The 27,158-nt window shown below is 40.1% G+C and overlaps 1 protein-coding gene across 12 annotated transcripts in view; it reads right to left on the reverse strand.

Annotated features, from left to right (window-relative positions):
- The window catches only part of LTBP1 (latent transforming growth factor beta binding protein 1), a 445,837-nt gene that overhangs the window by 356,241 nt on the left and 62,438 nt on the right, over positions 1-27,158 (reverse strand). For all 12 annotated transcript variants that reach the window (XM_074011979.1, XM_015433801.4, XM_065527196.2 and 9 more), the window contains exon 3: positions 13,107-13,404. In XM_074011979.1, the coding sequence (XP_073868080.1) occupies positions 13,107-13,404 (298 nt within the window). The remainder of the gene's footprint in view (positions 1-13,106; positions 13,405-27,158) is intronic.

Genomic DNA, 27,158 nt, shown 5'->3' on the forward strand with positions numbered 1-27,158 from the left:
ATGGGTTCTCAAAATGTTTTCAGTATTCTTTTTCATTTGAATTTATTCTAAAGAACTCTGAGAAATAAATGCATTTTAGTCTTTTTTTTTTAGAACAATCCTTCAAGTCTTGTCTCATTCTTCTAATTCTGTAGATTTTTGTATCCACGCCATCATTCCCTCAAAAACAGTACAGAACGCTAAGGAGAAAGTGAAACTTTGAATTCAAGAAGAAAATGCCATCTGAGAGAAAGATGCCCTAACAGCCAGTCACAAACCCAATTAGGAGGGTGAATGGTGCAAGGCCGACTCCGTCTGCTCTCCCGCCCCCCAGGGAGCCGGGGAGGGGGTTGGGCCGTAGGCTCTTGAGAGGCTTAATGGCAAACAGTCTCATCACATCACATCGATAACTCCTGAGGCCCTTTGAAATACAACTTTAAAGGCTTCTGCCTGCCGAAATTGTCCATATGCAAAATAGCACCAAAGCTGGTTGAAGTTTTTTCGTTGTCTGGGAACTACTATAAAGCAGACAATAAAAAATAATTCATTTTCAAGACAGATGGCACCATAATGTTGCACTATTTTCTAGTGTGCATTTTTTCCTAAACACTAGAGGCAGCGTCTCCATACAAAAGAAAGTCCATCCAGCTGCAGCCAGTTAGCTTTCAGATTGCTGTTTCTGTGGAATATCACACACATAAAAAAAAAAAAGTCCCATTTTTCCCCACTATAGTCAGCTCAACCCTTTCTTCTAAAATTCTATAGGAGCTATTATTTCATGCACTATTATTGTCAGTGTTTCTGATCTCTTAACCACTCGCATCTGATTGTTCACACCTGAGAACACCTAGAAGCGTTTTGTAGTTGTAAGGTTAAAGCTTAGTTAGATCTTCCTACATGCTGTCTGCAATTCAGAAGGGTGCCTGGTGCACACAGGTAATGATATAGTAAGTTAATCCTTTAATTAATTGAATCCAGGCCCATTAACACCAGAACTGGGCTTTGACTGAACAGATTAAATATTTGACTTAATATCAACAGAGGGGACAGTATTACATGTTTTGTCCTATAAAAATGTAGCTCTCTACTAAAAATGCAAAAAAAAAAAAAAAAAAAAAAAACCCCACTTATACTAGAAATGATAGAAAAAGAAGGAAAAAACATTCCGGTTATCAATTATTCATTTAAACTAAAGAATATTTAGTTTGGCTGCTATCACAGTGCCTGGCACACAGAAAATATTCAATAAATGCATGTGAAATTTAAAGTCCCAATCATTTCTTTTGGTTTCTTGTCAAAGACTTCCTAATGGAGTTCAATCAAATCCTTGTTTTTTATGAACATCCTAAATTAATTTGAACATAAAGCTGAGCTTGATCAAATCCTAGTTTTTTATGAACATCCTAAATTAATCTGAACATAAAAAGCTGATAAGCATATGTAAGTTTTTTAAAAGAAGCATAGCATTTCCTCACTAGGTATGAAAAGCATTTCTGATTCTGTGAAAGACAATACTATTATTTTTATCAAGTAGCATGTTACTACACTACTTCACAAAGCAAATCACAAAAACTTTCCTAACAACTTTAGACCTAAATAGCTAAATTAAACGAATATAAATCTGAAACAAAAATTGCTTTATTTATTAATAGTATCAAATAAATATGCAATTTTTGTGTCAGACTGTTCCTTATATTATTTTAAATAATAACTAATGAGAATGCAGTCCAGTTAGGAAGACATTTAGAGCCTAACAACCTGCTGGTTATTATACACCTGTGTGTGATTACCCAAGGTTCCTTTCCAGTTCACCAATACAGGATAATCAAATACATAGCCTGTCACCTAAAGGAGGAGGAATATAGGTGAGTAGATCACTCCTAGTGTAGCAAGAAAAACACAGAAAAGATACACAGAGGTTGATATCGATAGGGGTAGAGATAACAAAAAGTAGTTATGGCGAAGCTGTAAAGCCAACAAAGATAAAGAAAGGTAGAAAACTCTTGAACATTTGAAACAGGAAAAAAGACCTTGATTATTCTACAGAGCATGATGTGTTAATCTGATCAACACAAAAGGAAATCAAATCTGGTTTTGATTATGGGTTGATGAATTTGAGGTCTAGGGATGAGTGGAATAAGGAACAGGAAGCCTTCAACGACATCCCCTACTTTCCTGTTCCTAAAGATTACACATCATTCCATTTAACATAGGTAGAGAGAGAGATAACATGAGACAACACAGAATTCCTTAACCTGAATCCAGAGGAATCGTTTTCTTGACTGGCAGTCTGAATCCTTTCTGTTTTAAAGGGAATTAGATTCCCTCTCCTCTCAAGTCTCTGTTAAAGACAGGCACTCTACAGGGCCAGCTCCTCTAGGCCTCCCTTTCCCTCATCTGCCCAGCCAGCCTCCCAGGCCTTCCCTCATACTCTCTTAGCACCCCACCTGACCTGGCTTTCCAGGGTGAGCCTGACACTTCTTCAGCGACTATCAGAGCCATCTTTGTATTCCTCGGAGCCCCACACAGAGCTCCTCTGTCTGACTGTCAAGGCTTTCCATAATCGGACCTGCCCACCCAATCTCATTTCCTGCTATTCTTCAATCCCCGCAAAGAGATCAATTCCCCAACAGGAGAATCATTCCCACCCTATCGTCCACCTGTTATTTATTTAAAGACCAGACTCTCCTTCACTTTTCCAAGTCCTTCCAACTCTGGTCAATGTTCCTTTTGTCCAATCCTCCAGCCCCTGCCAATCTCACCCTTCCTTATTCGCCATTAGAATTTATACGAGGCACCACATAGTTTAGCAGCTTATTAGGTATTATGCTATGTTATTCACTATTTTTCAGACACATGAGCCTGATCCCTCCAATTAGAATACCTAGAACAATACTTGGTATGTGGATGGCACTCAGTAAATATCTGCTGATGGAATGAATGAATCAACTACTGAAAATCTGTGTTCTGGGGGCCAGGAGGACTGAGATTCTACCTTCACTATGGTGAACCAGAGATAAGGCAACCAGTTAGAAATGCGCAGAGAACTTGGAAGGTTATAGATGGGGTTCAGTAGTATATTAAGATTTATGTTGGTGTAAGTCAATAAACCTCTCAAAAGACCAAAGAATTCTGAAATAAATTACAGAATCAATGAGTAACAGATTGTATTCTTGTCCTCATGGACAAGGGGGGATATTTTACAATCCAATTTAAGAAGTTTCTTCCAAATTTGATTAAAAAAAATTCAGAGTACTAATAATATTCTTTGCATAAAAGTATCTTCCCTTGGAGAATTCTTAAATATTTGATAAAAACAATCTTTAATATGAAAAGAGCTCTTAGAAATTAAAGAAAATTATAAGCACATGTAACAGAAAAGTGTGAAGATGTTAATTATCCACATAAAAAATATGAAGGACTTATAAAAATGTGGAAAATGTTCAACTTCACTAAAAAAACTAAGAAACACAAAATTATTTCATAAGGTGATAAGATCACACTTCATAAGACCATTCAAAGCCACCAAGACTTCACAGACAGCAATTTATTTATTAAAGACTTATTTGACAGAAGCCACATTTAGTCTGCTTAAAATATTAGAGGAAAATAATCTAATAAACATAATGTCACTGACTTACATATTTACTTTCACATAAAAATCACTAAATTAATACAAAGCAGCATGGCAAAAAGAAATTAATCGAGGATACTGTCAAGTGTTTCAACTCTATGTAAAGTATTTCAAATATGGACACTAAGTTTTCCAACTGTTTAGACTCACAGGTCACCTTTGAAGACGTTAAAGCAATTAAGGTGTGAAATGCCTGCCTCATTACATGGAAATGGTTTTTTTCTGAAATTTTTTTAACTCCTTCAAAATAGCTTCATTTAGCCAGGAGATAAATAGGAGCCACAGGAATGAAAGAGGAGCGGAGAGAGAGAAAAGAGCTTCACAAATGGGACGGGGAAAATGGTTGTTTGTGCCCAGGGAGTGAGGAATGGGAATTGGAGAGTGTTTCCTTTCAAATTTCTTTTTTCAGAGTAAAGTGCATCCTAATCTCAAAAAGTCTATGTCATCTTCCTGTCTGAGTTAAGAACATCCTTCCTAGAGATATAATTAGGAAGGATTAGCTGCTGCATAAAGAGGCTTTGAACAAATTAAGGAAGAATGATGCCTCACTTCGAATGCTGTCCATCAAATCTCCAAATACCAGCACTTGGCGAAACACCAACATCAGGCAAAGAAACAAAAGGCAGTGCTCTGAAAGCAATCAAAGTCATGTCAAAAAAGCCCTTGAAGGAGAGTTTTTTAAAAAATAAATTCTGTGTCTACAGTAGACAGTCCAGCTAATTCTAAAGATTTGGGAACAGCTCTCCTCTATATTGGTAACTGACTATAATGAAAGACTGTCACATTTCCTTCATGAAACAGAACACGTTTTAGGCGAATCTTTATTGTTTTGAAAATAAACAATTTCTGGTCAAACAACAGTGGTTTACTTGACAATTCATAAAACAACTACAATTTTTCACTCCTTTATGCCTTTTATTTGAATTTGGGGCTTCAAAAATACTGCGCAAAGTATTTTTCCATTATTTTGTTAAGCAGAGTCAGACAATGACATGTAAACGATGCAAAGAGAACATGGAACAAAAGGTCAGGAAGCCTGGGTTCAAGTCACGACTCTGCTGCGACCCTGCTGAGTGACTGTGGGCCAGGCATTCAGACACTTGCAGTTATAAAACTTGATGGTTTGTACTGGTTGAAAATTCTGGAAAGTTGGAGGGAAAAGTTGTACCTAATTTTTGTTCTCTTTTTCATTATGCTCAAATAATAACTTTCTTTTTTTTTCTTTTGAGATGGCATCTCGCTCTGTTGCCCATGCTGGAGTGCAGTGGCACAATCTCAGCCCACTGCAACCTCCACCTCCCGGGATTCAAGCGATTCTCCGGCTTCTGCCACCCAAGTAGCTGGGATTACAGACACACGCCACCACGCCCAACTTATTTTTGTATTTTTCGTAGAGACAGGGTTTCACCATGTTGGCCAGGCTGGTCTTGCACTCCTGACCTCAGCTGATCCACCCGCCTCAGCCTCCCAAAGTGCTGTGATGACAGGCGTGAGCCATCAAGCCTGGACAAATAATAACTTTCAAAGGAGCAAGTGCCCAGGATAAATTCTATTCAAAGATACTAATATTGATTGAATATTTCTTCTGTGTTTTGGTGAGAGCTAACTCCATTACTCACACTACTCTAGAACTGTATGACCTCTAAGTGAAAAATAAAGTTTGTCTGAATGTCCCTGTTTGCTTTCTACCAGCACTTGAGCCAAACTTGTGTCAAGGTTCATATCAATATTTAATTGAATACTTATGAGTACTAGGAAATTTCAAGCTCATAAACTGGATTTATAGTACCAGTTTCAGTAGTTTTCCCAAGAGGCTGGCTGCCTGGACTTTGCTGTCGCCCTTTTCTTTGTTGACATGCCTTATGTCTGTCACAGGCATTCTAAGTGCAAGGAGCAAGAAGATTCAACACTGCAAGGTCAAGAACATAAGACGCAGAGAAGTAAATATGGTCTGATCAATGAAAAACCCTTACGACATCCAGAGATATGCAAGAAGTGGGTCCCATCATTCACTGCAAGTATCATAAAGAATGGGATGCCATAGCTGAACTACTTACTGGCCTGGGATGGTGATCAGAATGATTAGGTAAAGTTTTGCTAATTCCACTCAGTGCCTTTTTGAATTGATTTCCTGGGATACAGCTGGGATTACAGGCACCCGCCACCACGCCCGGCTAATTTTTGTATTTTTAGTAGAGACGGGGTTTCACCATGTTGGCCGGGCTGGTCTTGAACTCCTGACCTCATGATCTGCCCACCTCGGCCTCCCAAAGGGCTGGGATTATAGGTGTGAGCCACCGTGCTGGGCCTCTCACATGGTTTTGAGGAGATTAAATGAGACAACACTCAAAAAGTACTCAGAATTGTGTCTGGCTGGCACAGAATAATTGGTCATATTAACTATTATTATTACATAGCACCAAAACATTATCCTGATTTCTTGTAATTGTATTAGGGAGCAAACTCTATCCCGACACCTCCCATTTTTAGATACAAACTTTGAGTTTCCACCAGACCCAGGGGTGTGAGCAGAAGTGTGAGGCAGTAACCTCCCCGACTCTGTCCTTGTCTCTCCCACCTCCATGCCATGGTCTACTCTTCCGCAGTCAGTCTCAGGAGGAAAAAATTAAGAAATGCTTGCTTCCAGCTCCTCAACATGCTTCCTCACCTCACCATTTTCCCCATGTGTCTGTTATTCTCAAACAACAAAATAGGTCTGACCAATAGCTAATGATATCATCAAACTTTATGTGGTTTTCATGGATTAGGAAGTCCTTCTCAAACTACTACACTGCTATATACAGTTGGGCTTGGTGACGATTTCAAAAAGGTTTTCTAGAATTTTCTTTCTCTTTTTTTCTTTTTTTTTTTTTTTTTCTGAGACGGAGTCTTGCTGTGTCACCAGACTAGAGTGCAGTGGCGCAATCTCAGTTCACTGCAACCTCCGCCTCCCAGGTTCAAGCGATTCTCCTGCCTCAGCCTCTCAAGTAGATGGGACTACATGCGCGTGCCACCATGTCCAGCTAATTTTTGTATTTTTTTTAGTAGAGAAGGGGTTTCACCATGTTGGCCAGGATGGTCTTGATCTCTTGACCTCATGATCCACCTGCCTAGGCCTCCAAAAATGCTGGGATTACAGGTGTGAGCCACTGTGCCCAGCCTTCTTCTAGAATTTTCACATATACATACCTATACAGCAGTATTATGAGCCAAAAAATGGCCAAAGGGTATAAAATATTAGTTATGCAGGATGAGTAAGTTATGGAGATCTAACAAAGAGCATGGTGACTATAATAAATACTACTACTGTACTGTATACTGGTAATTTGCTAAGAGAGTAGACCTTCAATGTTCTTACCACAAACCAAAAATGGTAACTATGTGAGATGAGAGATATGTTAATTAGCTTGATCGTGGTAATCATTTTACACTGTGTATATATATTAAAACATCATGTATACTGTAAATACATACCATTTTATTTGTCAATTATACCTTAGTCAAGCTGGGCTAAAAAGAGCCAAAAATTGAAAAAAAAATCCAAACATCCATCAAGAGCAGAATAAATAATGAATCGTGGTATATTCACATGATGCGGTAACCACTGGTGGTGTAACATAAATGAGCAAGCTATAGTCACACAACTGCATAGATGAATCTCAGACATAATACTGAGTGAAAAAAACACACCGTATTATTTGCATACAGTTCAAACACAGGTGGAACTGACCTCTGCATTAGAAGTTAAGAGAGTAGCTCTCTCTGGTGAGGAGGAAGATGGCAGAATCTAAGAACAAGAGGCTTTGTGGTGCTGGAAATGTTCTATTTAATGTCGATGGCACTTACGTGAACATGATGTCACTTTGGGATCATCACTAGACTGTACACTTTTGATTTTTGTACTTTTCTGTATATAATTTCAATTTAACATCTATCTTTTTAAGTTTAAATAAATGTGTATAACACGATAAAATCAGTGATTGGTTCAAATTTTTAGTTCTCATCCCATCCCCAAGGTGTCATGCGCTGAGCTCCTTGGAGTGAGTTCCTTTTGTTCAACTTTCATTCACTGCCTTTTTTTTTTTCCACATCATAAAGTCAGGATCAAAACCTTCACCTACCTCATGGACTTGTTGGGCAGACCACATACCATGAGGAATGCAAATACTCTGCAAAATGTTCAGGGCTTTTCAAAGGCAAATACTATTATTCCAAGAGAGAAGGGTACCTCCTGCAATAAAAGCATTCGTGAAACAATCCACAGACAAGGATTTAGACATTATTAACACTTATTTTCTCCAGGCAAAATGCTTAATATATACATATGTTAAGCAAACATTGATTGGGGCCTTTCTGTGTACCTCTGTGGACAAAGAGATGAAAGACTGTGTTGTGTCATGACAATGGTAAGTACAGGAAAGCACAGGAGAAAGCTGGGAGAGAGTTGGTGGGGTTGAGGTGGGGGTTCAATATGGAGCAACATCCCCTCCTACAGTCTGAGAGATCGTATAAGGAAATCATCCGTTTGAGTACTGATCAATTCCTTGGATCCTTTAATAAGTTCAGACAAGGTCGCAGTAATAACGATCAGTACTGCAGCAAGCTTGAACTCTCTCCCCAAGTGTTTAACTACTGGCATAGCTTTATAATGGGATTTTTTTTTCCCTTTACTCCAAATAAAGGGAATGAGCTTACATTTTATTGTTACTGTTGTCAATTAGGAGGTGGCATACTTCAAGGAATATCCCAGAAGTTCTTCCATCCTTGGAGATATCATAGCATTAGGTTTTTGAAGACTCAGGACCACACTCGGGACCGTAAGAAACTTCATCTTTTTATTACTCTTTATTACAGAAAATTTCACAAATATAAAAAGAATTTTGTAAGAAACCCCTATGTACCCATCATCAAGCTTCAATAATTACCACCTCAAACCAATCTTATTACCTCTATATATCAACCCACTGGATTATTCTGAATAAAATCTCATACATCATATCATTTCATCTGTAAATACTTTAACATGATTCTCCTCCTTATGAACATAACTATAATGCCATCATCACAGCTCCCAAAATCAACAGTTCCTTTATATCATCAAATTTCCAATCAATGTTAGCATGTTCATGCTTGTCCTATAAATCATCATTGTTATCTTTTTCTTTTATTAGCAGTTTGTTTGAATCAGGACAGAAACATAATCCAAATGCTGTGATTGGTTATTGTGTTTCTTAAGGCTTTTTAAGCTACAAGTCCTCCCTCTATTACTTTTTTATCTATTTTGTGTCTTTTGGGAATTGTTTTGTTGACATCTTAGTCAGTAGCTTGGTTTTCAAGCAACCTTCAGAGCTTTATATTACCTTATATTACCATTAATCTTCATCTTTATCAAGTTCTAATTAAATCATATCCTAAATATGGTCATTTTTAAATATGTCCACGAATTCCTTGATACTTCTCCATTTAAGCAGTGCAGCATACTTCTACTCCCTCCGAGTGAGGACTAGACTTAGCAACTCACTTCCAATGAGTAGAATAAGGTGAACGTGAAGATGTGGCATCCTTAAGACCAAGACCATAAAGGCACTGTGGCCTTCTTCTCGCTCTCCCTAATCTAGGATCACTCACTCTGGGAGAAGCTTATGGCCACACTGTGAGGACACTCAGGCTGCTCTACAGAGAGGTCCGCATACAGAGGAAGTGAAGCTTTCTGCCAACAGCCAGTGCCAGGGCTAAGGCCTCCTGCCAACAACCATGAAAGTGAGCCATCTTGGCAGTGGATTCCCCAGCCCCAATCGAGCCTTCAGATGACTGCCACCCCTGCTGACTGCTTGGCTGCAACTCCTGGATTCCTGACACAGACTGTCAGTCAATAAATGCATGTTATTTTAGGCTACTAAGTTTTGGGGTGATTTGTTACATAGCCAAAGAAAACTAATATACCAGGCTACCTAGCCTCACATCATTGCCTGCCCTGGATACATCCTTCTCCTCCAGTTGTATGTATCTGAATTCAACCATCTTCTCACAGACACCTTCTTTAAGGAGCCATCCCTAGACTCCACTGTACTAACACTTCAAAATCTGGAAACAACCGCTCTTTCTTTTGGTTTCCTAAGGAACTTCATTTGTATTTGGTTCTAAATCAAGTTGCCTCAAACCAATTCAGCCAAAGGTAAAACCAATTCATCTTATACCCACCTGCCTAAAATATGTGCTTTTAACACTACAGTTTTACCAAACTAGCTGTTCCTCAAACACCTCAGGCACATTCCTGCCTCAAAGCCTCTGCCTCACCCCCACGTATCTGCAGGGTTCATGCCCTTACCACAGGTCTTTGCTGAAATGCCTCTCAGCAGGGTCTTCCTTGGCAGCCTATTTAAAGCTGCCACACCCCTCACTCTTCCCCACCTCACACCAGCCCAGCATGCCCTCTCTACCACTGCAGTTTTATTTTCTCCACAGCAATTATGAGTATCTAATGTGTATTTTAATTATGTCATTTATCAACTGCCTCTCCCTCTCTAAACTGTTAAGTTCCAAGAAAGCAGGCATTTTATTTAGTTGCCTAATGTTATATATCCTTAGCTCCTAGAACAGTGCCCTCGTACATAAAATATGCTCCATAAAAACTTGTTGAATAAGTGATCGAGATGATAGCACTTCACGTGCCACACAAGGAATGTAACACTAAACATTTTGGCATTTTAGACATATTTTATGTACACAGTTGAATACTTTAAGGAGGCTTAATCAATCTCCTTTACCGGTTAAACACAAAACCTGAAATACTCTAACAAAGGCAATCTTAAAGATAACTTAAGGATTCTAACATTTCTCAAAAGTAGCCAAAATGGACCTATCATATGTGATTTCTTGGCCATTTGATTAAACATGACTCACTGTGATTATGTCATAACCTAAATTACTCAAAGGGCTAATTGTGTCCCTTCCTTTGTATAGCTCATTTGTCATTTCAAAATCTCCGTAAGAGCAGGACTGGGTCTTGCACATCTTAATCTTCTCTGCAGTGACCAGATAATGGGGCAATCTATACAGTTTATTAACATCAGGATTGATGGCACCGAAGGCCATCTCTTCTCATCTCTTCTCTTTACTTAAAAGCACACCAGTAGGCACACCCATATACACATGCCTATAACAATGCTATCGTAAAAACGCATCTTCGTTCTGCAGATGAAATCTCCAAAGCAAACTGCCTAATGACTTTATTTTACCAAAGCTGAGTCAGAGCTGAAACCTTAACCTCCTCTTTGACTCACAACATTCTTGTCTAAATTACACTGCGGGTACCAAAAGGAAGGAAAAAAAATGGACTGTTCCTTTATCTGACAACCGACATATGGTTCTTACTAGCAATCCATATATATACATCATAGAGGGTCAAATTCTAATAGTGGATGGTGATATTCAAGATGAATAATGTTGCTTGTAAATTACTTTACAGTTTATGTAAGCCATAATGCTAGAAAAAACTAATTGCAATTCACAGTAATATGACTCTTGATCGCCACAGCATAGTTCAACACAGAATTATTTTTTGTTTTTAAGATCTAAAACAATGCTGGAAGGAAGATGTCTAGCTATGATATAATCAAAGCTTTATATCGTTCCAAGAACACATAGTTATATTCATGTTCTGGCACACACAAAAAAAGCACTACTATCCTTTAGAGAAAAAGTTAGCAAACTACAGTTCATGGGCCAAATCCAGCCCACAGCCTGCTTTCATATGGTCCATAAGGATAATTTTTATGTGTTTTAATGGTTGAGAAAAAAATCAAAAAAAGAATAATACTTCATGAACTGTGAAATTTATATGAAATTCAAATTTCAATGTCCATAAAATAAAGTTTTATTAGAACACAGTCACACTTATTAATTCGTACACTGTCTATGGCTGCTTTTGTGCTACAATGGCAGAACTGAGTAGATGCAACAGAAACCGTATGTCCCACAAAGCTAAAAATATTTATTATCTGCCCCTTTACAGAAAATTTTTGCCAACTCCTTCCTTTAGGGCATGGATGCTGAAACCTGACTGCCTCCGTTTAAATTGTAATACTTTCATTTACTAACTGTGGGACCTTGAACAAATTACTTAACCACTCTGTACCTCAGTCTTCTCATCTGTAAAATGGGTTTAACGTTACCTTCCACATAGGGTCCTTGTGAATTGTAAGTGAACAATACACAACAAGCATTTAGAAGAGTACCTGGCATATAGTAAGCACTTAGTAAGTATTAGCTATACCTACCTTTGCTTCTCGTTGAGGGCAGCAGAATGTGTTTTCCAATAGCAAAGTAGCATTTCAAACTAGCCCCTAAATCTAGCTACCACAATAGAACTGAAGTATTATGAGACAAGGAGAAATTACAGAAAAATGAAGAAAAACAGAAAAAAAAAGAGGATTGAGGATTGAGGAGGGAATCGGAGGAGAAAAGAAAAAGACCACACTCAGCAGAAACAGTAGGTGGTCTATTCGAAGGGAAAGTAGAAATAAGGATAATTTCATCTATAGTAACAGACTGAATAACTTCTGTGGGCTGACTGGATACTAATCACCATGTGGAAGCTGTCTCTACAGAGGGAAGAAGCATTCTAAATTCCAAGCAAGTGACTTAAAAATGAACTGCTACGCCAAGCCCATTCTTAAGTTGGGAACTTCCTGTATTTTACATTCCTAGACAAATGACAAGTGATAGTTGCAGTACATTCTGCATCTTATTATCCATATAGAATAGCTCATTAAGAGGAGACCATTTGTTTAAGGAGCCGGTGCAGCTGAGTGGCTGCTTGCAATGCAACTCAGAGAACGGAGTAATCTTTCTTCTCTGAGTTCTCATTTTGTTCAGAATAGCACTTACTTCCTAACACTAAGGAAAAAAAAAAAAAAACCTTGTTCCCATAAATAGAAAACAAGCTCATTCACCAATAATGGACCCACACGGCAACTGGGAGATAAACATGGTGTTAACAGAAGGTACACTTAACCTGCTACTGAGGTTGAGAAATTCTTTGCAAGGACTCCCTTTCATTTGAGTAGTTTCTCTGTGCAAGCTGAGTTCTTACCTTTTCCAGATAACTTTAAAAATAACACTGTTTGTTTTTTAATTATTTCAAAACTCTATAAAACGGCTCCCCCCTCAAAAACAGAATTTTTAAACTAACAACTTTATCACAAATAACTATCTTTATCATTCCCTTCCAATCTTGATCCCTATAATCCTCACGGTTGCCTTGGGTTGTACTTACGGTAAATTTTCCTGCAGAGGCTAAACACACATATCAAATATTTTTAAGAGACTCCATGTGTAAGCCTAATGTGTAAAGCCTTAAGAAAGGAAAGAAAGACATTACTATCCAAGTGATTTCTGCAAATTGTGCAGGAAAGGGACAGTGATTTAAAGCAATGCATCCAAGACAGTAATTAAGATGATCCTTAGCTAAACAAAATTTCAAAACACTCACTGAGAATGTATCTGCTGGGGGAGTCCCACTGAAGGCTTCGGCTTGAGGGTCAAAGTCATCTGGGCCACAGGGCTGACTCTTGGTAGAGTGTCTGCCTTCTTAGACGAAGTATGCTTTGCTGCTTGCTCAGGCGGGCCCCAGGAAGAGGCAGCCCCAGGACTCTGCCCTCCAAAGACTGGTGACGAGGTATCCTGGGCAGCTATTGTTTCACAGGCTTTGCCTTTGGTCCCTGGTTTACACACACAGAGTTGAGGCCGGAGACACATCCCTCCATTCTGACATGGTGGAACACAGCTAGCTGCAGAAAGACAACAGAAGGCACAGCTTTGAAGAACACTGTAGACTTCCTAATTTTTCCAAAGGGTTAACAGTAGCATCAGGTTGTTTGTTCTCCAATAAAAAACTACACGTGCACTCATAAGCAGGAAGGGGGGGGGGTTGGGTGGAGGAGGGGGAGGAGAGCTAATATTAATGGCTTCCTATGTGACAGGCACGGTTCTAAACATATATAAACAAATTTAATTCCCCAGCAACGTTTTTTGTAGATATTTTATTGTGCCTACTTTACAGATGAAAAAACAGAAACAGAGATTAAGTGATTTGTTAAACGTCACATAATTATTACTAAGTAGAAGAGCTGGAAATGGAAACCAAGTGAGCCAGCTCCAAAGCTATCATTCTTAACCACTTTACTGTATCTGCTTCCCAGAAATGCATCAGAAAATCCGGGAAAAATCATAAGAAAATGCTCTGCCATTATTTTAAAGTTATGCTCTGTGACTTAAATTTAAATATACATTTAACTTAAAATTTAATTTTACAATTTTTAAGCTTAAATTTTTTGCCAAGACTTGGCAAAAAACAAAAGTCCAGTCCAATCCCCAACCCCAAAAAGTGCTCTCCTACAGACCTCATGTCGTATAGGCTATCAGATCTTTGAGAGACTGTGTCAGAAATTTAGTCCAATCAACTCTTTGACGTATGAGAAAATGAGAAAACCAAGGGCAGAGAGGTTGAGAGTCACCCAAAATACACCTGCTAGTTTGTATAAAAATCCAGTGTGCTATGCACCATCCCTAATTTAACAATGAAAGGCAACCAAAAAGAAACAACTTCTTCATCTCCTATTTGCGAGGACGTATGTACGCTGAATCACCACACTCATGACCAAGCAGAGTTTTAAAGTTATCAGGCCAGGCACAGTGGCTCACGCCTGTAAGTCCATCACTTTAGGAGGTCATGGTGGGAGGATCGCTTGAGCCCAGGAGTTTGAGATTAGCCTGGGCAACACAGTGAGACTCTGTCTCTACCAAAAAATAAAATAAAATACAAATAATTAGCTGGGCATGGTGGCATGCACCTGTAATCCCAGCTACTCAGGAGGCTCCCGAGCCCAGGAGGTCGAGGCTGCAGCGACCATGATCACGGCACTACACTCCAGCCTGAGCAACAGAATGTAACCCAGTCTCAAAAAATTTTAAAAAACAGTTATCAGGGCTGTGGGTCATTGGTAGAGTAAGTAGGTTTTATGATAGGCAAGGTCCCTTAGAAGTTTAGATGCTACTGGCTGGCCACAGTGGCTCACGCCTGTAATCCTAGCACTTTGGGAGGTGGAGCTGGGCAGATCACTTGAGGTCAGTAGTTCGAGACCAGCCTGGTCAAAATGGTGAAACCTCATCTGTACTAAAAATACAAAAATTAGCCAAGTATGGTGGTGGGTGCTTGTAATCCCAGTTCTTGGAAGGCTGAGGTAGGAGAATCGCTTGAACCCGAGGGGCAGAGGTTGCAGTGATCCGAGATGGTGTCACGCACTGCAGCCTGGATGACAGAGGGAAACTCTATCTCAAAAAAAAAAAAAAAAAAAAAGAAAAAGAAGTGTAGATGCTACTGACTTAAGTTTTACTATGTAATGTCATAGGCCTATGGCCATGATTCCTTCAGTCCCTTCTTTATTTGTTCAAATACATTTATTATGCTGCCCTGTTGCTGTCACCTCACCTTTTACATAAATTGTTGGTCCTGAGGCAGAACACACTATCAAGTCTCCCATAAAGTTCAATACAAGCTTCAGTCCACAAAACAATTACAAAATAGACAAGCAAAACGAACAACAGGAGACTCAGTTATGAAGATCCAAAAGACCAAGACCTAAAAGCCTTGAAACCTATTGATTTTCTATAAAAGAGAGAAGATACTTTTCCCATCTTTCTACGATATGATGCCTATTCATTACAGCACGTAATGATTTTTCTAAAATGGCCCTTGGGTGTCAGAATACCAAGCTGAGAAATTTTTAAAAAGTTGGGAAGGATTCTTTCAAAAAAAAAAAATGGAGCCAGTTCCCTAGGTGACCTTGGAGTAAGTCACTTAACCTTGGCCTCTGCACTTGTGTGTGTTTGGGGGTTATGAGGAGGGCAGCAGCGATTTGTTCTAAAATGGTCCCCACAATATGAGAATAAAGGCTGTTCCCACACTGTGCTTCTAGAATTCTAATTCAAAAGCTCTGTGTTTCTAGAATTCGGGATTCTAACGTATCAGAGTTTTCCTGACCAACTGAGCAAACTTTGTTGCCATATCTGAGATGCTGTCCTGGGTCCCTGCTCAGCCATGGTTATTTCTGGAATGTCACAGGAATGGGAATGGGATCCACCCACAAGAACAGAAGTGGCCACAGCAAGGACTGAGCAGGGCTTTCAAAGCTGTGCCTCGGCCTGAGCTCACCACCCAGGCACTTTCATGTGTGCCCTCTCGTCATGCTTTCAATTAGAAACATGTTTCTTTCTAACATCTGAGAATGATTTCCGCTTCTCCTCCCTCCCAAGGTGCACTGCAAATGTCTTTTCTACCAGGAATGCTGTTTGATGCAAAAGCTGGCACCTAGGTGGAGGCCAAGGACTGACATCCTCCAACATACCACCAAGAATGAGCCGCAAGAACCTGTTTTAAGGAAGACATGGATGGTTAGGAATTTTTTTAACTCTTCAAATTTTTCATGTTGTCAGGTAAGAGGGGTGGGGAGACAGTCATAAAAGATTTAAAAAATGCTTTGAACTTACAAATATTTTCTACTGGAAGAAAAATAAAGAACATGTTATATAATATTATGGCTATATATAATACCACCCTTTGTAGTAAATTTTAAAAGGACAATTAGGAGAACGAAAAGACAATTTTCTCTTCTACCTACCCTACCTAGACTCAGACAGGTACCCCCTAGAGCATGGAGATGAGGAGTAGCTGGCTTGTACTGGAGGAGGACAGATTCCCTAACTCCCAAAAGAAGCCCCTCATCTGACATAAAAAGCAAAACTCATGTCCTTCTATCATGTTTATCAAGACCTTTTTCCTACAATATTTGAACCCATGCAGTAGTGGTTCTTACATGGCAGCAAGCACCAGTGGTTCTCACAGTATGGTATCCAGGCCAGCAGTATCACCTGGGAAAACTTTGAAACTACATATCCTTGGGCTCTCCAAGTCTGCTAAACCTGAAACTGGAACTCAGCAACCAGTGACTGCCCTCCAGGCGACGTCAATGCACACTCAGGTTTGAGAATCACTGACATACAGCATTTGGAAACTGAGGCCTTCCAGCAGCAAGTTTCTGAGGACTTATATTTTTATACTTGCAAGTTTAGTGTTTTCATGCTATAATTGCTTTTAGGCTATTGAATTTTTGGCTATGATAAAAGTGTTTGTTTTATCCTGCCATTTTTATTGCAAATTTTGGACACATTTTCCATGTCCATACATTTCCAAAAGTCTACACATTTGCCCCCATCTACTTCATGGCCAATGCAAAAATTCATAGCATTTACGTGAAAACTGTTATTATAACTAAGGTGTTGGACTATGTGGAATATTATAAATATTGTCACAGGAGTACCTTTTATTTTTATTTTATTTATTTATTTATTTATTTATTTATTTATTTATTTATTTATTTGAGACACAGTCTTACTCTGTCACCCAGGCTGGAGTGCAATAGCACAATCTCGGCTCACTGCAACTTCCACCTCTCAGGCTCAAGCGATTCTCCTGCCTCAGCCTCCCAAGTAGCTGGGATTACAGGCGTGCACGCCTAGCTAATTTTTTGTATTTTTAATAGAGACAGGGTTTCACCATGTTGGTCAGGCAGGTCTCGAACTCCTGACCTCAGGTGATCCGCCCGCTTCAGCCTCCCAAAGTGCTAGGATTGCAGGCATGAGCCACTGCCCCCAGTCAGCCAGAAGTACTTTTTAATTTTTTTTTTCCCCCCATCAGTTGATCCTGCTTTTTCCTGGCCAGCACTGTGCTGTGGTTCAGCTCGATGAGTGGAGGCTCAGTGGAGGTTACATCAAGATCTTATCAGTGGGTTGGGTGGTGGTTCTCAGGCTCAAGCTGCACATTAGAATCACCTGGGGAGCTTTTAAAACACCCAAAACCCAGGCCTAATTCCAAACAGATTAAATCAGAACCTCTGGGAGTATGGGGAGGGCTATAGGCTTCAGTACTTTTTTAACCCCCCAGGTGACTGAAACGTACAGCCAAGTCTGAAAAGTAGTAGGTTAGGAACAAAATCCTAATCCAGGCTTGCAGACAGACTAGTCTTCTAAAATGCTACTCTTTGAATCATTTTCCACCCTCGCTTCTCACTGGTCTACCCCTGCAGAAGCTCACCCATCCTCTGGGATTCCCATCTCTTTGTGTCCGCACAGAGGGAGCCCTATGCAGGAACACATGCCCCTCAATCCAATGAGCACAGTGAAAACCTCCAGTGGTTCAAGCCGACCCTTCTCCCATCCTTCTCTATGAAGTCTCTCCCAAATGTCCACTGATAGGGTTTGGTATGAGTCCTACCAAAGCTCCTGCTGAATTATAATCCCCCGAGTTGGAGGTGGGGCCTGGTGGGAGGTGACTGGACTATGGGGCAGAGTTCTCATTAATGGGTTAGCGCCATCCCATCCATGCTGTTCTCGCAATAGTGAGTGAGTGGGTGATTCTGAGATCTGGTTGTTCAAAAGTGTGTGGCACCTCCCCACCCTCTCTCTTTGTCTGCCTCCGGTCATGTGATGTGCCTTGCTCCCCCTTTGCCTCCTGCCATGATTGGAAGTTTCCTGAGGCCTCCCCAGAAGCACAAGCTGCTATGCTTCCTGTACAGCCTGCAGAACCATGAGCCAGTTAAACCTCTTTTCTTTATAAATTGCCCCGTCTCAGGCATTTCTTTACAGCAGTGTGAGAAGTGACTGATAGACCCACCCACCCACCCCTACCACGACCTTTGTACCATCTGGCTCTTGTCCACTGTCATCATTTGCATTCCACATACTAGTCAACTTCTTACAGTTCTCTCCTATTTGCCAAATAGGTTATAGGCTGTGAGGTCAGTTAAGTGGCTTACACAGAACTTTCTGTAGCCTGGGATAGGAGCCTAAACTTGGTTGACTGACTGATATAAACACAGAGCCACTACTTTCCAAATGATGCTGGGATTTAAGGACGTCTATAAAGGAAAGACGGCCGATGGTCTCTTAATTCATTACATGATAACACCTACACTTCCAGACTTGATTTGCGATTTACTCAATCAAGCAGTCTCCAATCCTTTAAAGCAGATGTTTTTCCATCAAAATTAAATTCAAGCAAACTCTGCAAATACACAAAGTCTGCAGCGACATTTAACCTTATGTTATAGTTACAGTTAGAAACAGGTTCAGAAGCCAGATCCAATGTGTTGTAGAAGAACTCTGAAGAGGAGCGACAGTGAAGCAAATTGGTCAAGGTCAAAGAGAAGAGAACATTACAAGGGACATAACACTTAGGAGGTTATTGAAGGCACTTAGGAGATTGAGTCCAGCTGGTGAAACACAGCAAGACCCCATCTCTTAAAAAAAAAAAAAAAAAAAAGTGGCCAAAACTGCCCCCAAGACAGCGACGAACTCAGATACTGGGCTTGCAGAAAGCCCACTGACATCAAGATCTAGGTGAGCAGGTTAAGCAGCAAAATCCTACTCCATCCTGGCTACCAGGTTGGTCTTCTGAAAATATTTTCATCATCTGAAACAGTCAAAATTGAGTTAATTCTCAATCTGTGCGCCAAGTACTAAAGAGTCTCAGATGTCTTTCACATTTGTATCTACTCCAGTTTGACAAGCTGATCCTAGAGTTCTTTAAAAGTTCAGTGATTGTATTTTTAGGAAGTAACCCATGCCCCGAAGCTCAGCTTCTACTGCTTTTAATTCTAAAAAAGTAACCCTTAGTTATATTTAAAACTTGTCTCAGCCCACACAGTGCAAACAGTGTGACTCTCTGCCCCTTGCCTTTCTCTCCAAACAAGTTGCAGCATGTCTACCGCATGTGTCCTGGGGAGAAATGTGAGTCTAACTGTGTCTTCTGTGATCAGAGACAGCAGGTGAGAAATTGCTTTGCTGTGTGTGTCTTCACAGTAATTCCCAGCTGCCCTTTGAAGTTATTCAATAACACTAAGTGATATCAGATCACAAGAAATATCGCATGAGGTCACACATTTTAGTCTACTCTGTCTGCTTGCTCCTTGTACCAAACCCAAATAAATGCTGTCGTTTCATTGTAAATGTCTCTGGGTCAGCCTCCTCCAAAATCCCTAAAGAGAAAAAAAAAAATTAGCATAACATCCCAATGCCTTTTCTATCCAGTCTTCTGGAATAATGAAGAATTCCACATAATGCAATTTCCTAAATATGTGAACCATGCCCATCAATCACCAATATATTTAATAAATCTTTACAGGTCTTTCATTCTTATGAAAATCTATTTGAAACCTGCGAGCGATGGGTGTTTGCTTTCATTGTTCTCTCTCTTCCCTCTGAGTCAGACTGTCAAGTCATACAAGCATTCTTTCCACACTATTTTCCTACCCGATTTGCCTTTCTAATCTTACAAGTAACAATTTCACCAACCAGATAGTTGAGCACAGCAAAAATTAAATGGACTACAAGTCACAAAGGCTGGGTACAGAATCTCATGTTTCATTCGGGAGTTTAATGCCTTTATGCCAAGCACACAGCCCCAGAATTCCCAGTTCCCCAAGAGCCGTGTTCTGGAAGCTTGAAGTTTTCTAAACCTAAGCTCAGCAGGAGTGGTTGTTAATCAGGTGATGTAATTTAAAATAGGTGGTCAGCTGGGGCCAAACACACTCTTCCCAGTACCGTCAATAGTTGTAAAAGCACTCACAGAATATAACATAATTAAATCACAAGTCATGTAATACAAAACAACCAGCAGTTTTCCTGGATTGTTTCTGATCTTATTACTGCCACTTATGATTTTTTTTAATTACAGGCATTCAATGAAAATAAAAGAAAATGTTAAAATATCTATCTACAGTTTAGAGTATATAAGCGTTTAACAGTAATTAAAATAGCAAAAGGGAATAACCCAGAAAAAAATATTTTCTGAAAATGCTATTATATAAAAAAATTAATAAAAGTTGCCTTTAACAAAGGAAGACCAAAATCAAAAAATGAAAAAAAGAAGAGAAATACATAATTAAGACAAAGGGAAATGCAATTAGCAAATAAACTTGTGGGGTAATGTCCAAATTAACAAAGTCCTCAAAAGAAATGAATACTAAAACGAGAAGATACATCATGGCTAATTTTTTAGAAAATATAAATATTAGTACTAAGTGCTGCAAAGGAGGTAAGGAATATGGTACAAGCCTTTTAGAAAGCAGTTGAACAATGTTTCAAATATTTCAGTAGCCTCATTTTTAGAAATTTATTTTAATAATCAAAAAAGGAAATAACTGGGCATACATGTATACAGGTGTCCACAGCAGTGCTATTTGTTCCAAGAAGAAAATGTAACAGAACCATAAAGGTTGAGTAGAATATAGTATTAACAGCTATTCAAAATTAGAACTATAAAGTGATACTACCAGCTTTTAAAGCGTTGATAATGTGAATTAAAACACATGTTATTTCATAATTCACTGTCATTCATTCCTTAAGCAACTTCTCTAATAGTATAATTTTACTTTGTGCATTCATGCTAGTATATATGTATCCCAGTACACATTTTTGACAAATCTTGGATGTTAGGGACTGTAAACTATTATGCACATATATTGTTATAACTGATATCTTTAAAGTTCATTCGAAGGAAGACAATACATTTCTAAATAATCTTTAAATTTTTTTAATCCCATCCATCTTATCTTTTTCCATCCAATTGAGCCCCCTCTTAAATGCCTGCATTGTGCCAAGAACTGCAGATAAAAGATGGAGACAAATTTCTTGCTCTCAAGGAGATCAGAGTCCAATAGGAAAGACACGAGTATAGAAAAAGAATCACCATACAGCTACGTGTCATAATAATAAAGGTGTAAAATGAGGAAAGTGGGGGCCTTAATTGGACAACCGGAAAGTATTTGTGAGTTATTATATTCAAGGGACCATAAAGAATACCAAGAATTCTTAGAAGTGCTTTATTTCCTTGAGGAGCTACTACCAAGCCAAAGACGGAAAATCAAAAAGTGTGACTCCATACATCCTTGCCCAAGTTCATCTACTGATAAGTAGGCAGGTACGAGACGGGGCTAGGCTCTGGGTCACAGAGATTTGAGTGTGAAGCCCCCCTACCCCACCCCAGTGCCCTCGGGCACGTTGCAAAGTTTGACCCATGCCTTACTCATTCAACAAAATACTGAGTGACAATTCTATGCTCAATTTTGCACCAGGCACTGTCATACGCCCTGTGGCTAGAACTGGAAACAGTGATGATGTTTTTACATCATATCCGTCCCATAGTGTTCACAACCCAGCCAGGGAGACCCCACAGGGAAAGTAATTATAACTATTACCAGCCTTTCTGAAAGAGAAGAGGAGTGTCTGATGGGGGGTGATCACAGTGGGGGTCGGGGAGTTAGGAAAGACCTCCCTGAGACCATGAATTTAACCAGGAGACCTGAAATCAGAGAGAAATAAATAACACACGGACCAGGCCAAATGTTAGTGTTAAAATCTGCCACAGAGCAGCAAAACGGAAAGAGATCCCACTGATTCAGGATTTACGTTTCATAAGAGATCAGGTTTGGGAGGATAAATTATAATATGTCCTTAAATATATGTGTCTAGTATGCAGGTCCAGTATGATTTAGTATAACCACCAGAGACATCATCCTGTAAATCAGGAACAAAACACTAATGCCCACTGTACTAGCTTGCTAGGCTGCCATAACAAAGTACCACAGAGTCGGGGACTTAAATAACAGAGATTTATTCTTTCACAATTCTGGAAGCTAAAAGTCAAAAGTCAACGCATCAGCAGAGTTGGCCTCACGCTTTGGCTTGTAGATGGCCGTCTTCTCCCTGTGACTTCACTTGGTCTTCCCTCTGTGTCTGTCTCTGTGTCCAAATTGCCTCGTCTTTTTTTTTCTTTTTTTTTTTTGAGATGGAGTTTCACTCTATCACCCAGGCTGGAGTGCAGTGGCGCGATCTCAGTTTACTGCAAACTCCGCCTCCCGGGTTCATGCCATTCTCCTCCCTCAGCCTCCCGAGTAGCTGGGACTACAGGCACCTACCACCACGCCCGGATATTTTGTATTTTTAGTAGAGACGGGGTTTCACCATGTTAGCCAGGATGATCTCGATCTCCTGACCTCGTGATCTGCCCGTCTTGGCCTCCCAAAGTGTTGGGATTACAGGCGTGAGCCACCACGCCCAGACTGCCTCTTCTTCTAAGATCATCAGTCAGTCATACTGGATTAAGGCCCACACTAATGACCTCACTTTAACTTAATTGCCTCTTTAAAGATTCTAATTCCAATACAGTCACAGTCTGAGATACTGGGGATTAGGACTTCTATATAAGAATTTTGGGGAAACAAAATTCAGCCCATAACCCCTACCATCACCTCTGTAACTTAATGCATTTCTGGATGTTCTAGTGAATTCAATAATAGATGGAGGGGAGCTGTGCAGTGAGACCAAGCCCGCTCCTACATGCCAATGGGAGTGTACACTGGTACAGACTTTCTGTAAATGACTGGCCATATTTTAGGATTAAGCCCTAAAAATACTCATCCTGTTGTGTCTTGTCATTCCTAATCTAGGGAATTTTATATGCAAATATGTCCACTGCAGTATCACAAACAATATAGTAGTAAAAGTAAGAACCATCCCACTCATAAAACAAGTGAAGAATGAATCAGGCTGGGCATGGTGGCTCACCCCTATAATCCCCGCACTTCAGGAGGTCGAGGCAGGCAGATCATGAGGTCAAGAGATCAAGACCATCCTGGCCAACATGGTGAAACCCCGTCTCTACTAAAAATACAAAAATCAGCTGGGTGTGGTGGCGCACGCTTGCAGTCCCAGCTACTCGGAAGGCAAAGGCAGAAGAATTGCTTGAACCCAGGAGGTGGCGGTTGCAGTGAAACAAGATCAAGCCACTGCACTCCAGCCTGGTGACAGAGCAAGACTCCATCTCAAAAAAAAAAGGGATTACAATCCTAGAATGTGATATTCAAAGTTTTTTAAATTGATACATAATATTTGTATATATTTATGGGGTCCATGTGATATCTTGTTACCTACAGAGAATGTGTGATGATCAAGTCAGCATATTTAGGGCATCCATCACCCCGAGTATTTATCATTTCTATGCACTGGGAACATTTCAAGTCCTCTCTCCTAGCTATTTTGAAATATACAATACATTGTTGTTAACTTTAGCCACCCTACTCTGCTATCAAACTCAGAATTTATTTCTTCTATCTAACTGTATGTGTTCATTAACTAATTTCTCTTCAACCCCCCGCTCCACACACCCATACGCTCTTCCTAGCCAGCCTGAAAAGATTTTGAATGACATGGGATAATGCTTATGATGTAATGCCACTTCCTCTTGAACTCCCTTCAATCAGCCTTGTGCATCCACTTTTCTGCTTTTCCACTGAATCTGTTCTTGTCCAAGTCATCAGTGGCCTCCAGGCTGCTAAATCCAGTGGGAGTTCTTAGTCCTCTCCCTTCCTGACCAATAGCAGTGCTGGCCACAGAGGTCTTGTCCCTCCTCCTCCTCCCCATTTCCTCCCATGGCTGCTGAGCCACCACGCCCTGCCAGCCTTCTCCCACTTCACTGCCATCCTCTGCTCTGTCTCCTGTCTCCTCCTTCTCTCCCCAACCTCCAAATGTCCAAATTTCCCAGGGCCTCCTTGATCCTTGGACAGTTCTCCTGGTGATCTCATTCAGTGCCCAATTTTAGATGTCTGGCCCTTGTCCTCTTATCGGAACTCCAGATGTCCACATCCAACAGCCTCATCGATGCCTCCGTGTGGGTATCTAACAGGCTTCTCAAAATTAGCATGTCTTGTGTCCCCTCCATCCATCCCAAACTCTAAGACCTGCTCCTTCCTGGCATTCACTGCCTTAAAAGGGACTGCCATTCACAAGGTTGCTCACCAAGTGTATTAGTTTGCTAGGACTGCCACAATGAAGTATCACAAAATGAGTGACTTAACCAACAGAAATTTACTACCTCTCAGTTCCGGAGGCTGGAAGTCTGAAATCAGGATGTCAGTAACACTGGTTCCTTCTGAGGACTAAAAGATAATCTATTCATCCCTCTCTCCTAGATTCTGGCAGCCTCAAGCACTCTTTGGCTTAACAGATGTCCTTATTCCTATATCTTCACATCTTCCCTCTATATATGCTTATGCTGAAATATCCCCTTTTCATAAAGACAACACTCCACTGGATTACGTCACACATACACACTCTCTAGTATGGCCTCATCTTAAATAATTACATCTGCAATGACCCTATGTCCAAAGAAGCTCACATTCTGAGGTACTGGGGGTTAGGACTTCATGTGAATCAGGGAAGGGCAGTATTTCAGCCCACAACACCAAGTAATCACTAAATGTGACTCTTCTCTTTTTCTCATAACACACATCCAATCCAGCTCCAAAGCCTGTTAGCTCTACTTTAAAGACATCCTATAACTGACCATTTTTCTTACCACCTCCCCGCAAACCCGTCTCCCAGTCACCTTGTCCCCTGCAGTCTATTCTCACCAGAGCAACCAGAAGGAATCTGTTAGAACCAAACCCAGATGACATCACTCCTCTGCCTCAAACCCTCCAAAGGCTTCCACCTCACTCAATGAAATGCAAAGCCCTTATTTTTACAGCCTGCAAACCTCTGCCATCTCTCCCATGTCATTTCCTAGCACTCCCTTGAGCGCCACAATCCCGTCACCCCAGCTTGCTTGCTGGTCCCCAGACACACCAAGCCTGCTTCCATCACAGGGCCTTGCACTGGCTGTGTCTTCCCCAGTCATGTCCTTCCCTAGACAGTCACAGGCTCCCTGCCTCAAATCACTCAGCCTTCTCTGGGGCTGCCCTTCCCAAAACAGCAGCCTCTGTGCCTGTATTCTCCTACTCTGCCTTGTTTTTCTTCAAAGCACTTTTCCCTACCTGACACTACATTGCATATTTATCTGGTCATTGTCCGCTTCTTCCAATAAAGTATAAGCTCCACAGGGAGAAAGACTATTTTGGTTGCTGCTTTTGCCCTCGCGCCTAGAAGATAATCAATAAGTAATTGTGGAAGGAGTAAATGCATGAATGAGGGCTGGAAGGCAAATAGACTTAAATGCTAACATGACTCATCTACCTATAAGCGGTGAAATTACACACAGTGTTAATTTTTTGTTTATACCATATTATACTTTCCAGATTTTCTAAAACAGTCTGTTACTACTTTTATTGTTTGGCAAAAATCAATAATTTTTTTAAAAAGAAATGTTAATTCACTTAAGGGCTAGTTTAAACATACCTAAATTGTTAAGGGCTGTAATTTCTACAATCTAAACAATATGTGAGACAGAGTACTATTCACTAGGCTTTATGATAAATGTACTATGTTGGAACTTACATTATTTTTACTTTGAAACTTATTCTTAACATATTATGATTGGTTCATATGACTAGCGCTATTATCAACACGTATAATCTGTTTGAAAAGTTGACTTTTATTTTCATCAGCCAAAAATGTTAAACGAGAAAAGCTTTTTCGAAAACTGGGGCAATAAAAAATAAGCTTTATAAGACAGAAATGACTGCCAACTTGCAAATCAAGAGCTGAAACTTGGTTTCAAATAAAGGGGAAAAAAAAGACTAAGAAAACATAACTTACTTTGATTAGAGAGTGCCATATAGTGGCTAAAAGCCAGAGTCCACTGAAGCCAGACAGTCAAAACCAAGCCCCAGCTCAACACTAACTAGCTGTGTGGCCTTGTTTCTATTATCTTTTTACATCTCAATTTTTTCATCTGTAAATGGAAATAATACAAAGAGCACTTACATGTAGACTAATTAATATATGCAAAGCACTTAGGGACAGTTCCTGGTTCAGAGTCGCATGAGACAGATGTCAATTAATACTATCCTATGCACCAAATTCATGCCCCACACACTCCAAAATAGCCTTCAAAGAAGCTCTTGAAAGGCAGGTCACATTTGTATATGGGATAGAATTTTCTTTCTACTACAGGAATTTTACATTAACCTAAAACAGCCTTTCTCACTGAGTCAAGCACAATACGCTACCATTTTGTTCTTTCTTTCTCACACTTAACCATTCAGCATAAAACAGTGATAGCGGCAAAATGACAAAATGACAGCCAGCAGCATTAAGCTAAAACAAAATGCTACATGAGTGTTCTCATGAAAAGACTCGTATTTCCAAAGTGTTCTTAACTGAGTAAAAGCTACATGAATGAGACAGAGTCTCTTAAAATTACCATTTGATTTATTTTGACAGCATTGCTTCAGGTGAATTAGTAGCATTACGTGACTAAGGATGGAACACCCTAGAAGAAATGCAATCCAAGCCATGCCACAGATTTTTGATGCTAAAATAAAAACTCTTTCAAGGCCGGGCATGATGGCTCACACCTGTAATCCCAGAACTTTGAGAAGCCGAGGTGGGCGGATCACTTGAGGTCAGGAGTTCAAGACCTACTTGGGAGGCTGAGGCAAGAGAATTGCTTGAACCCAGAAGGCAGAGGTTTCAGTAAGACAAGATCATG

The sequence above is a fragment of the Macaca fascicularis genome, chromosome 13 (genome assembly GCF_037993035.2).
Source record: "Macaca fascicularis isolate 582-1 chromosome 13, T2T-MFA8v1.1".
NCBI lineage: Eukaryota > Metazoa > Chordata > Mammalia > Primates > Cercopithecidae > Macaca > Macaca fascicularis.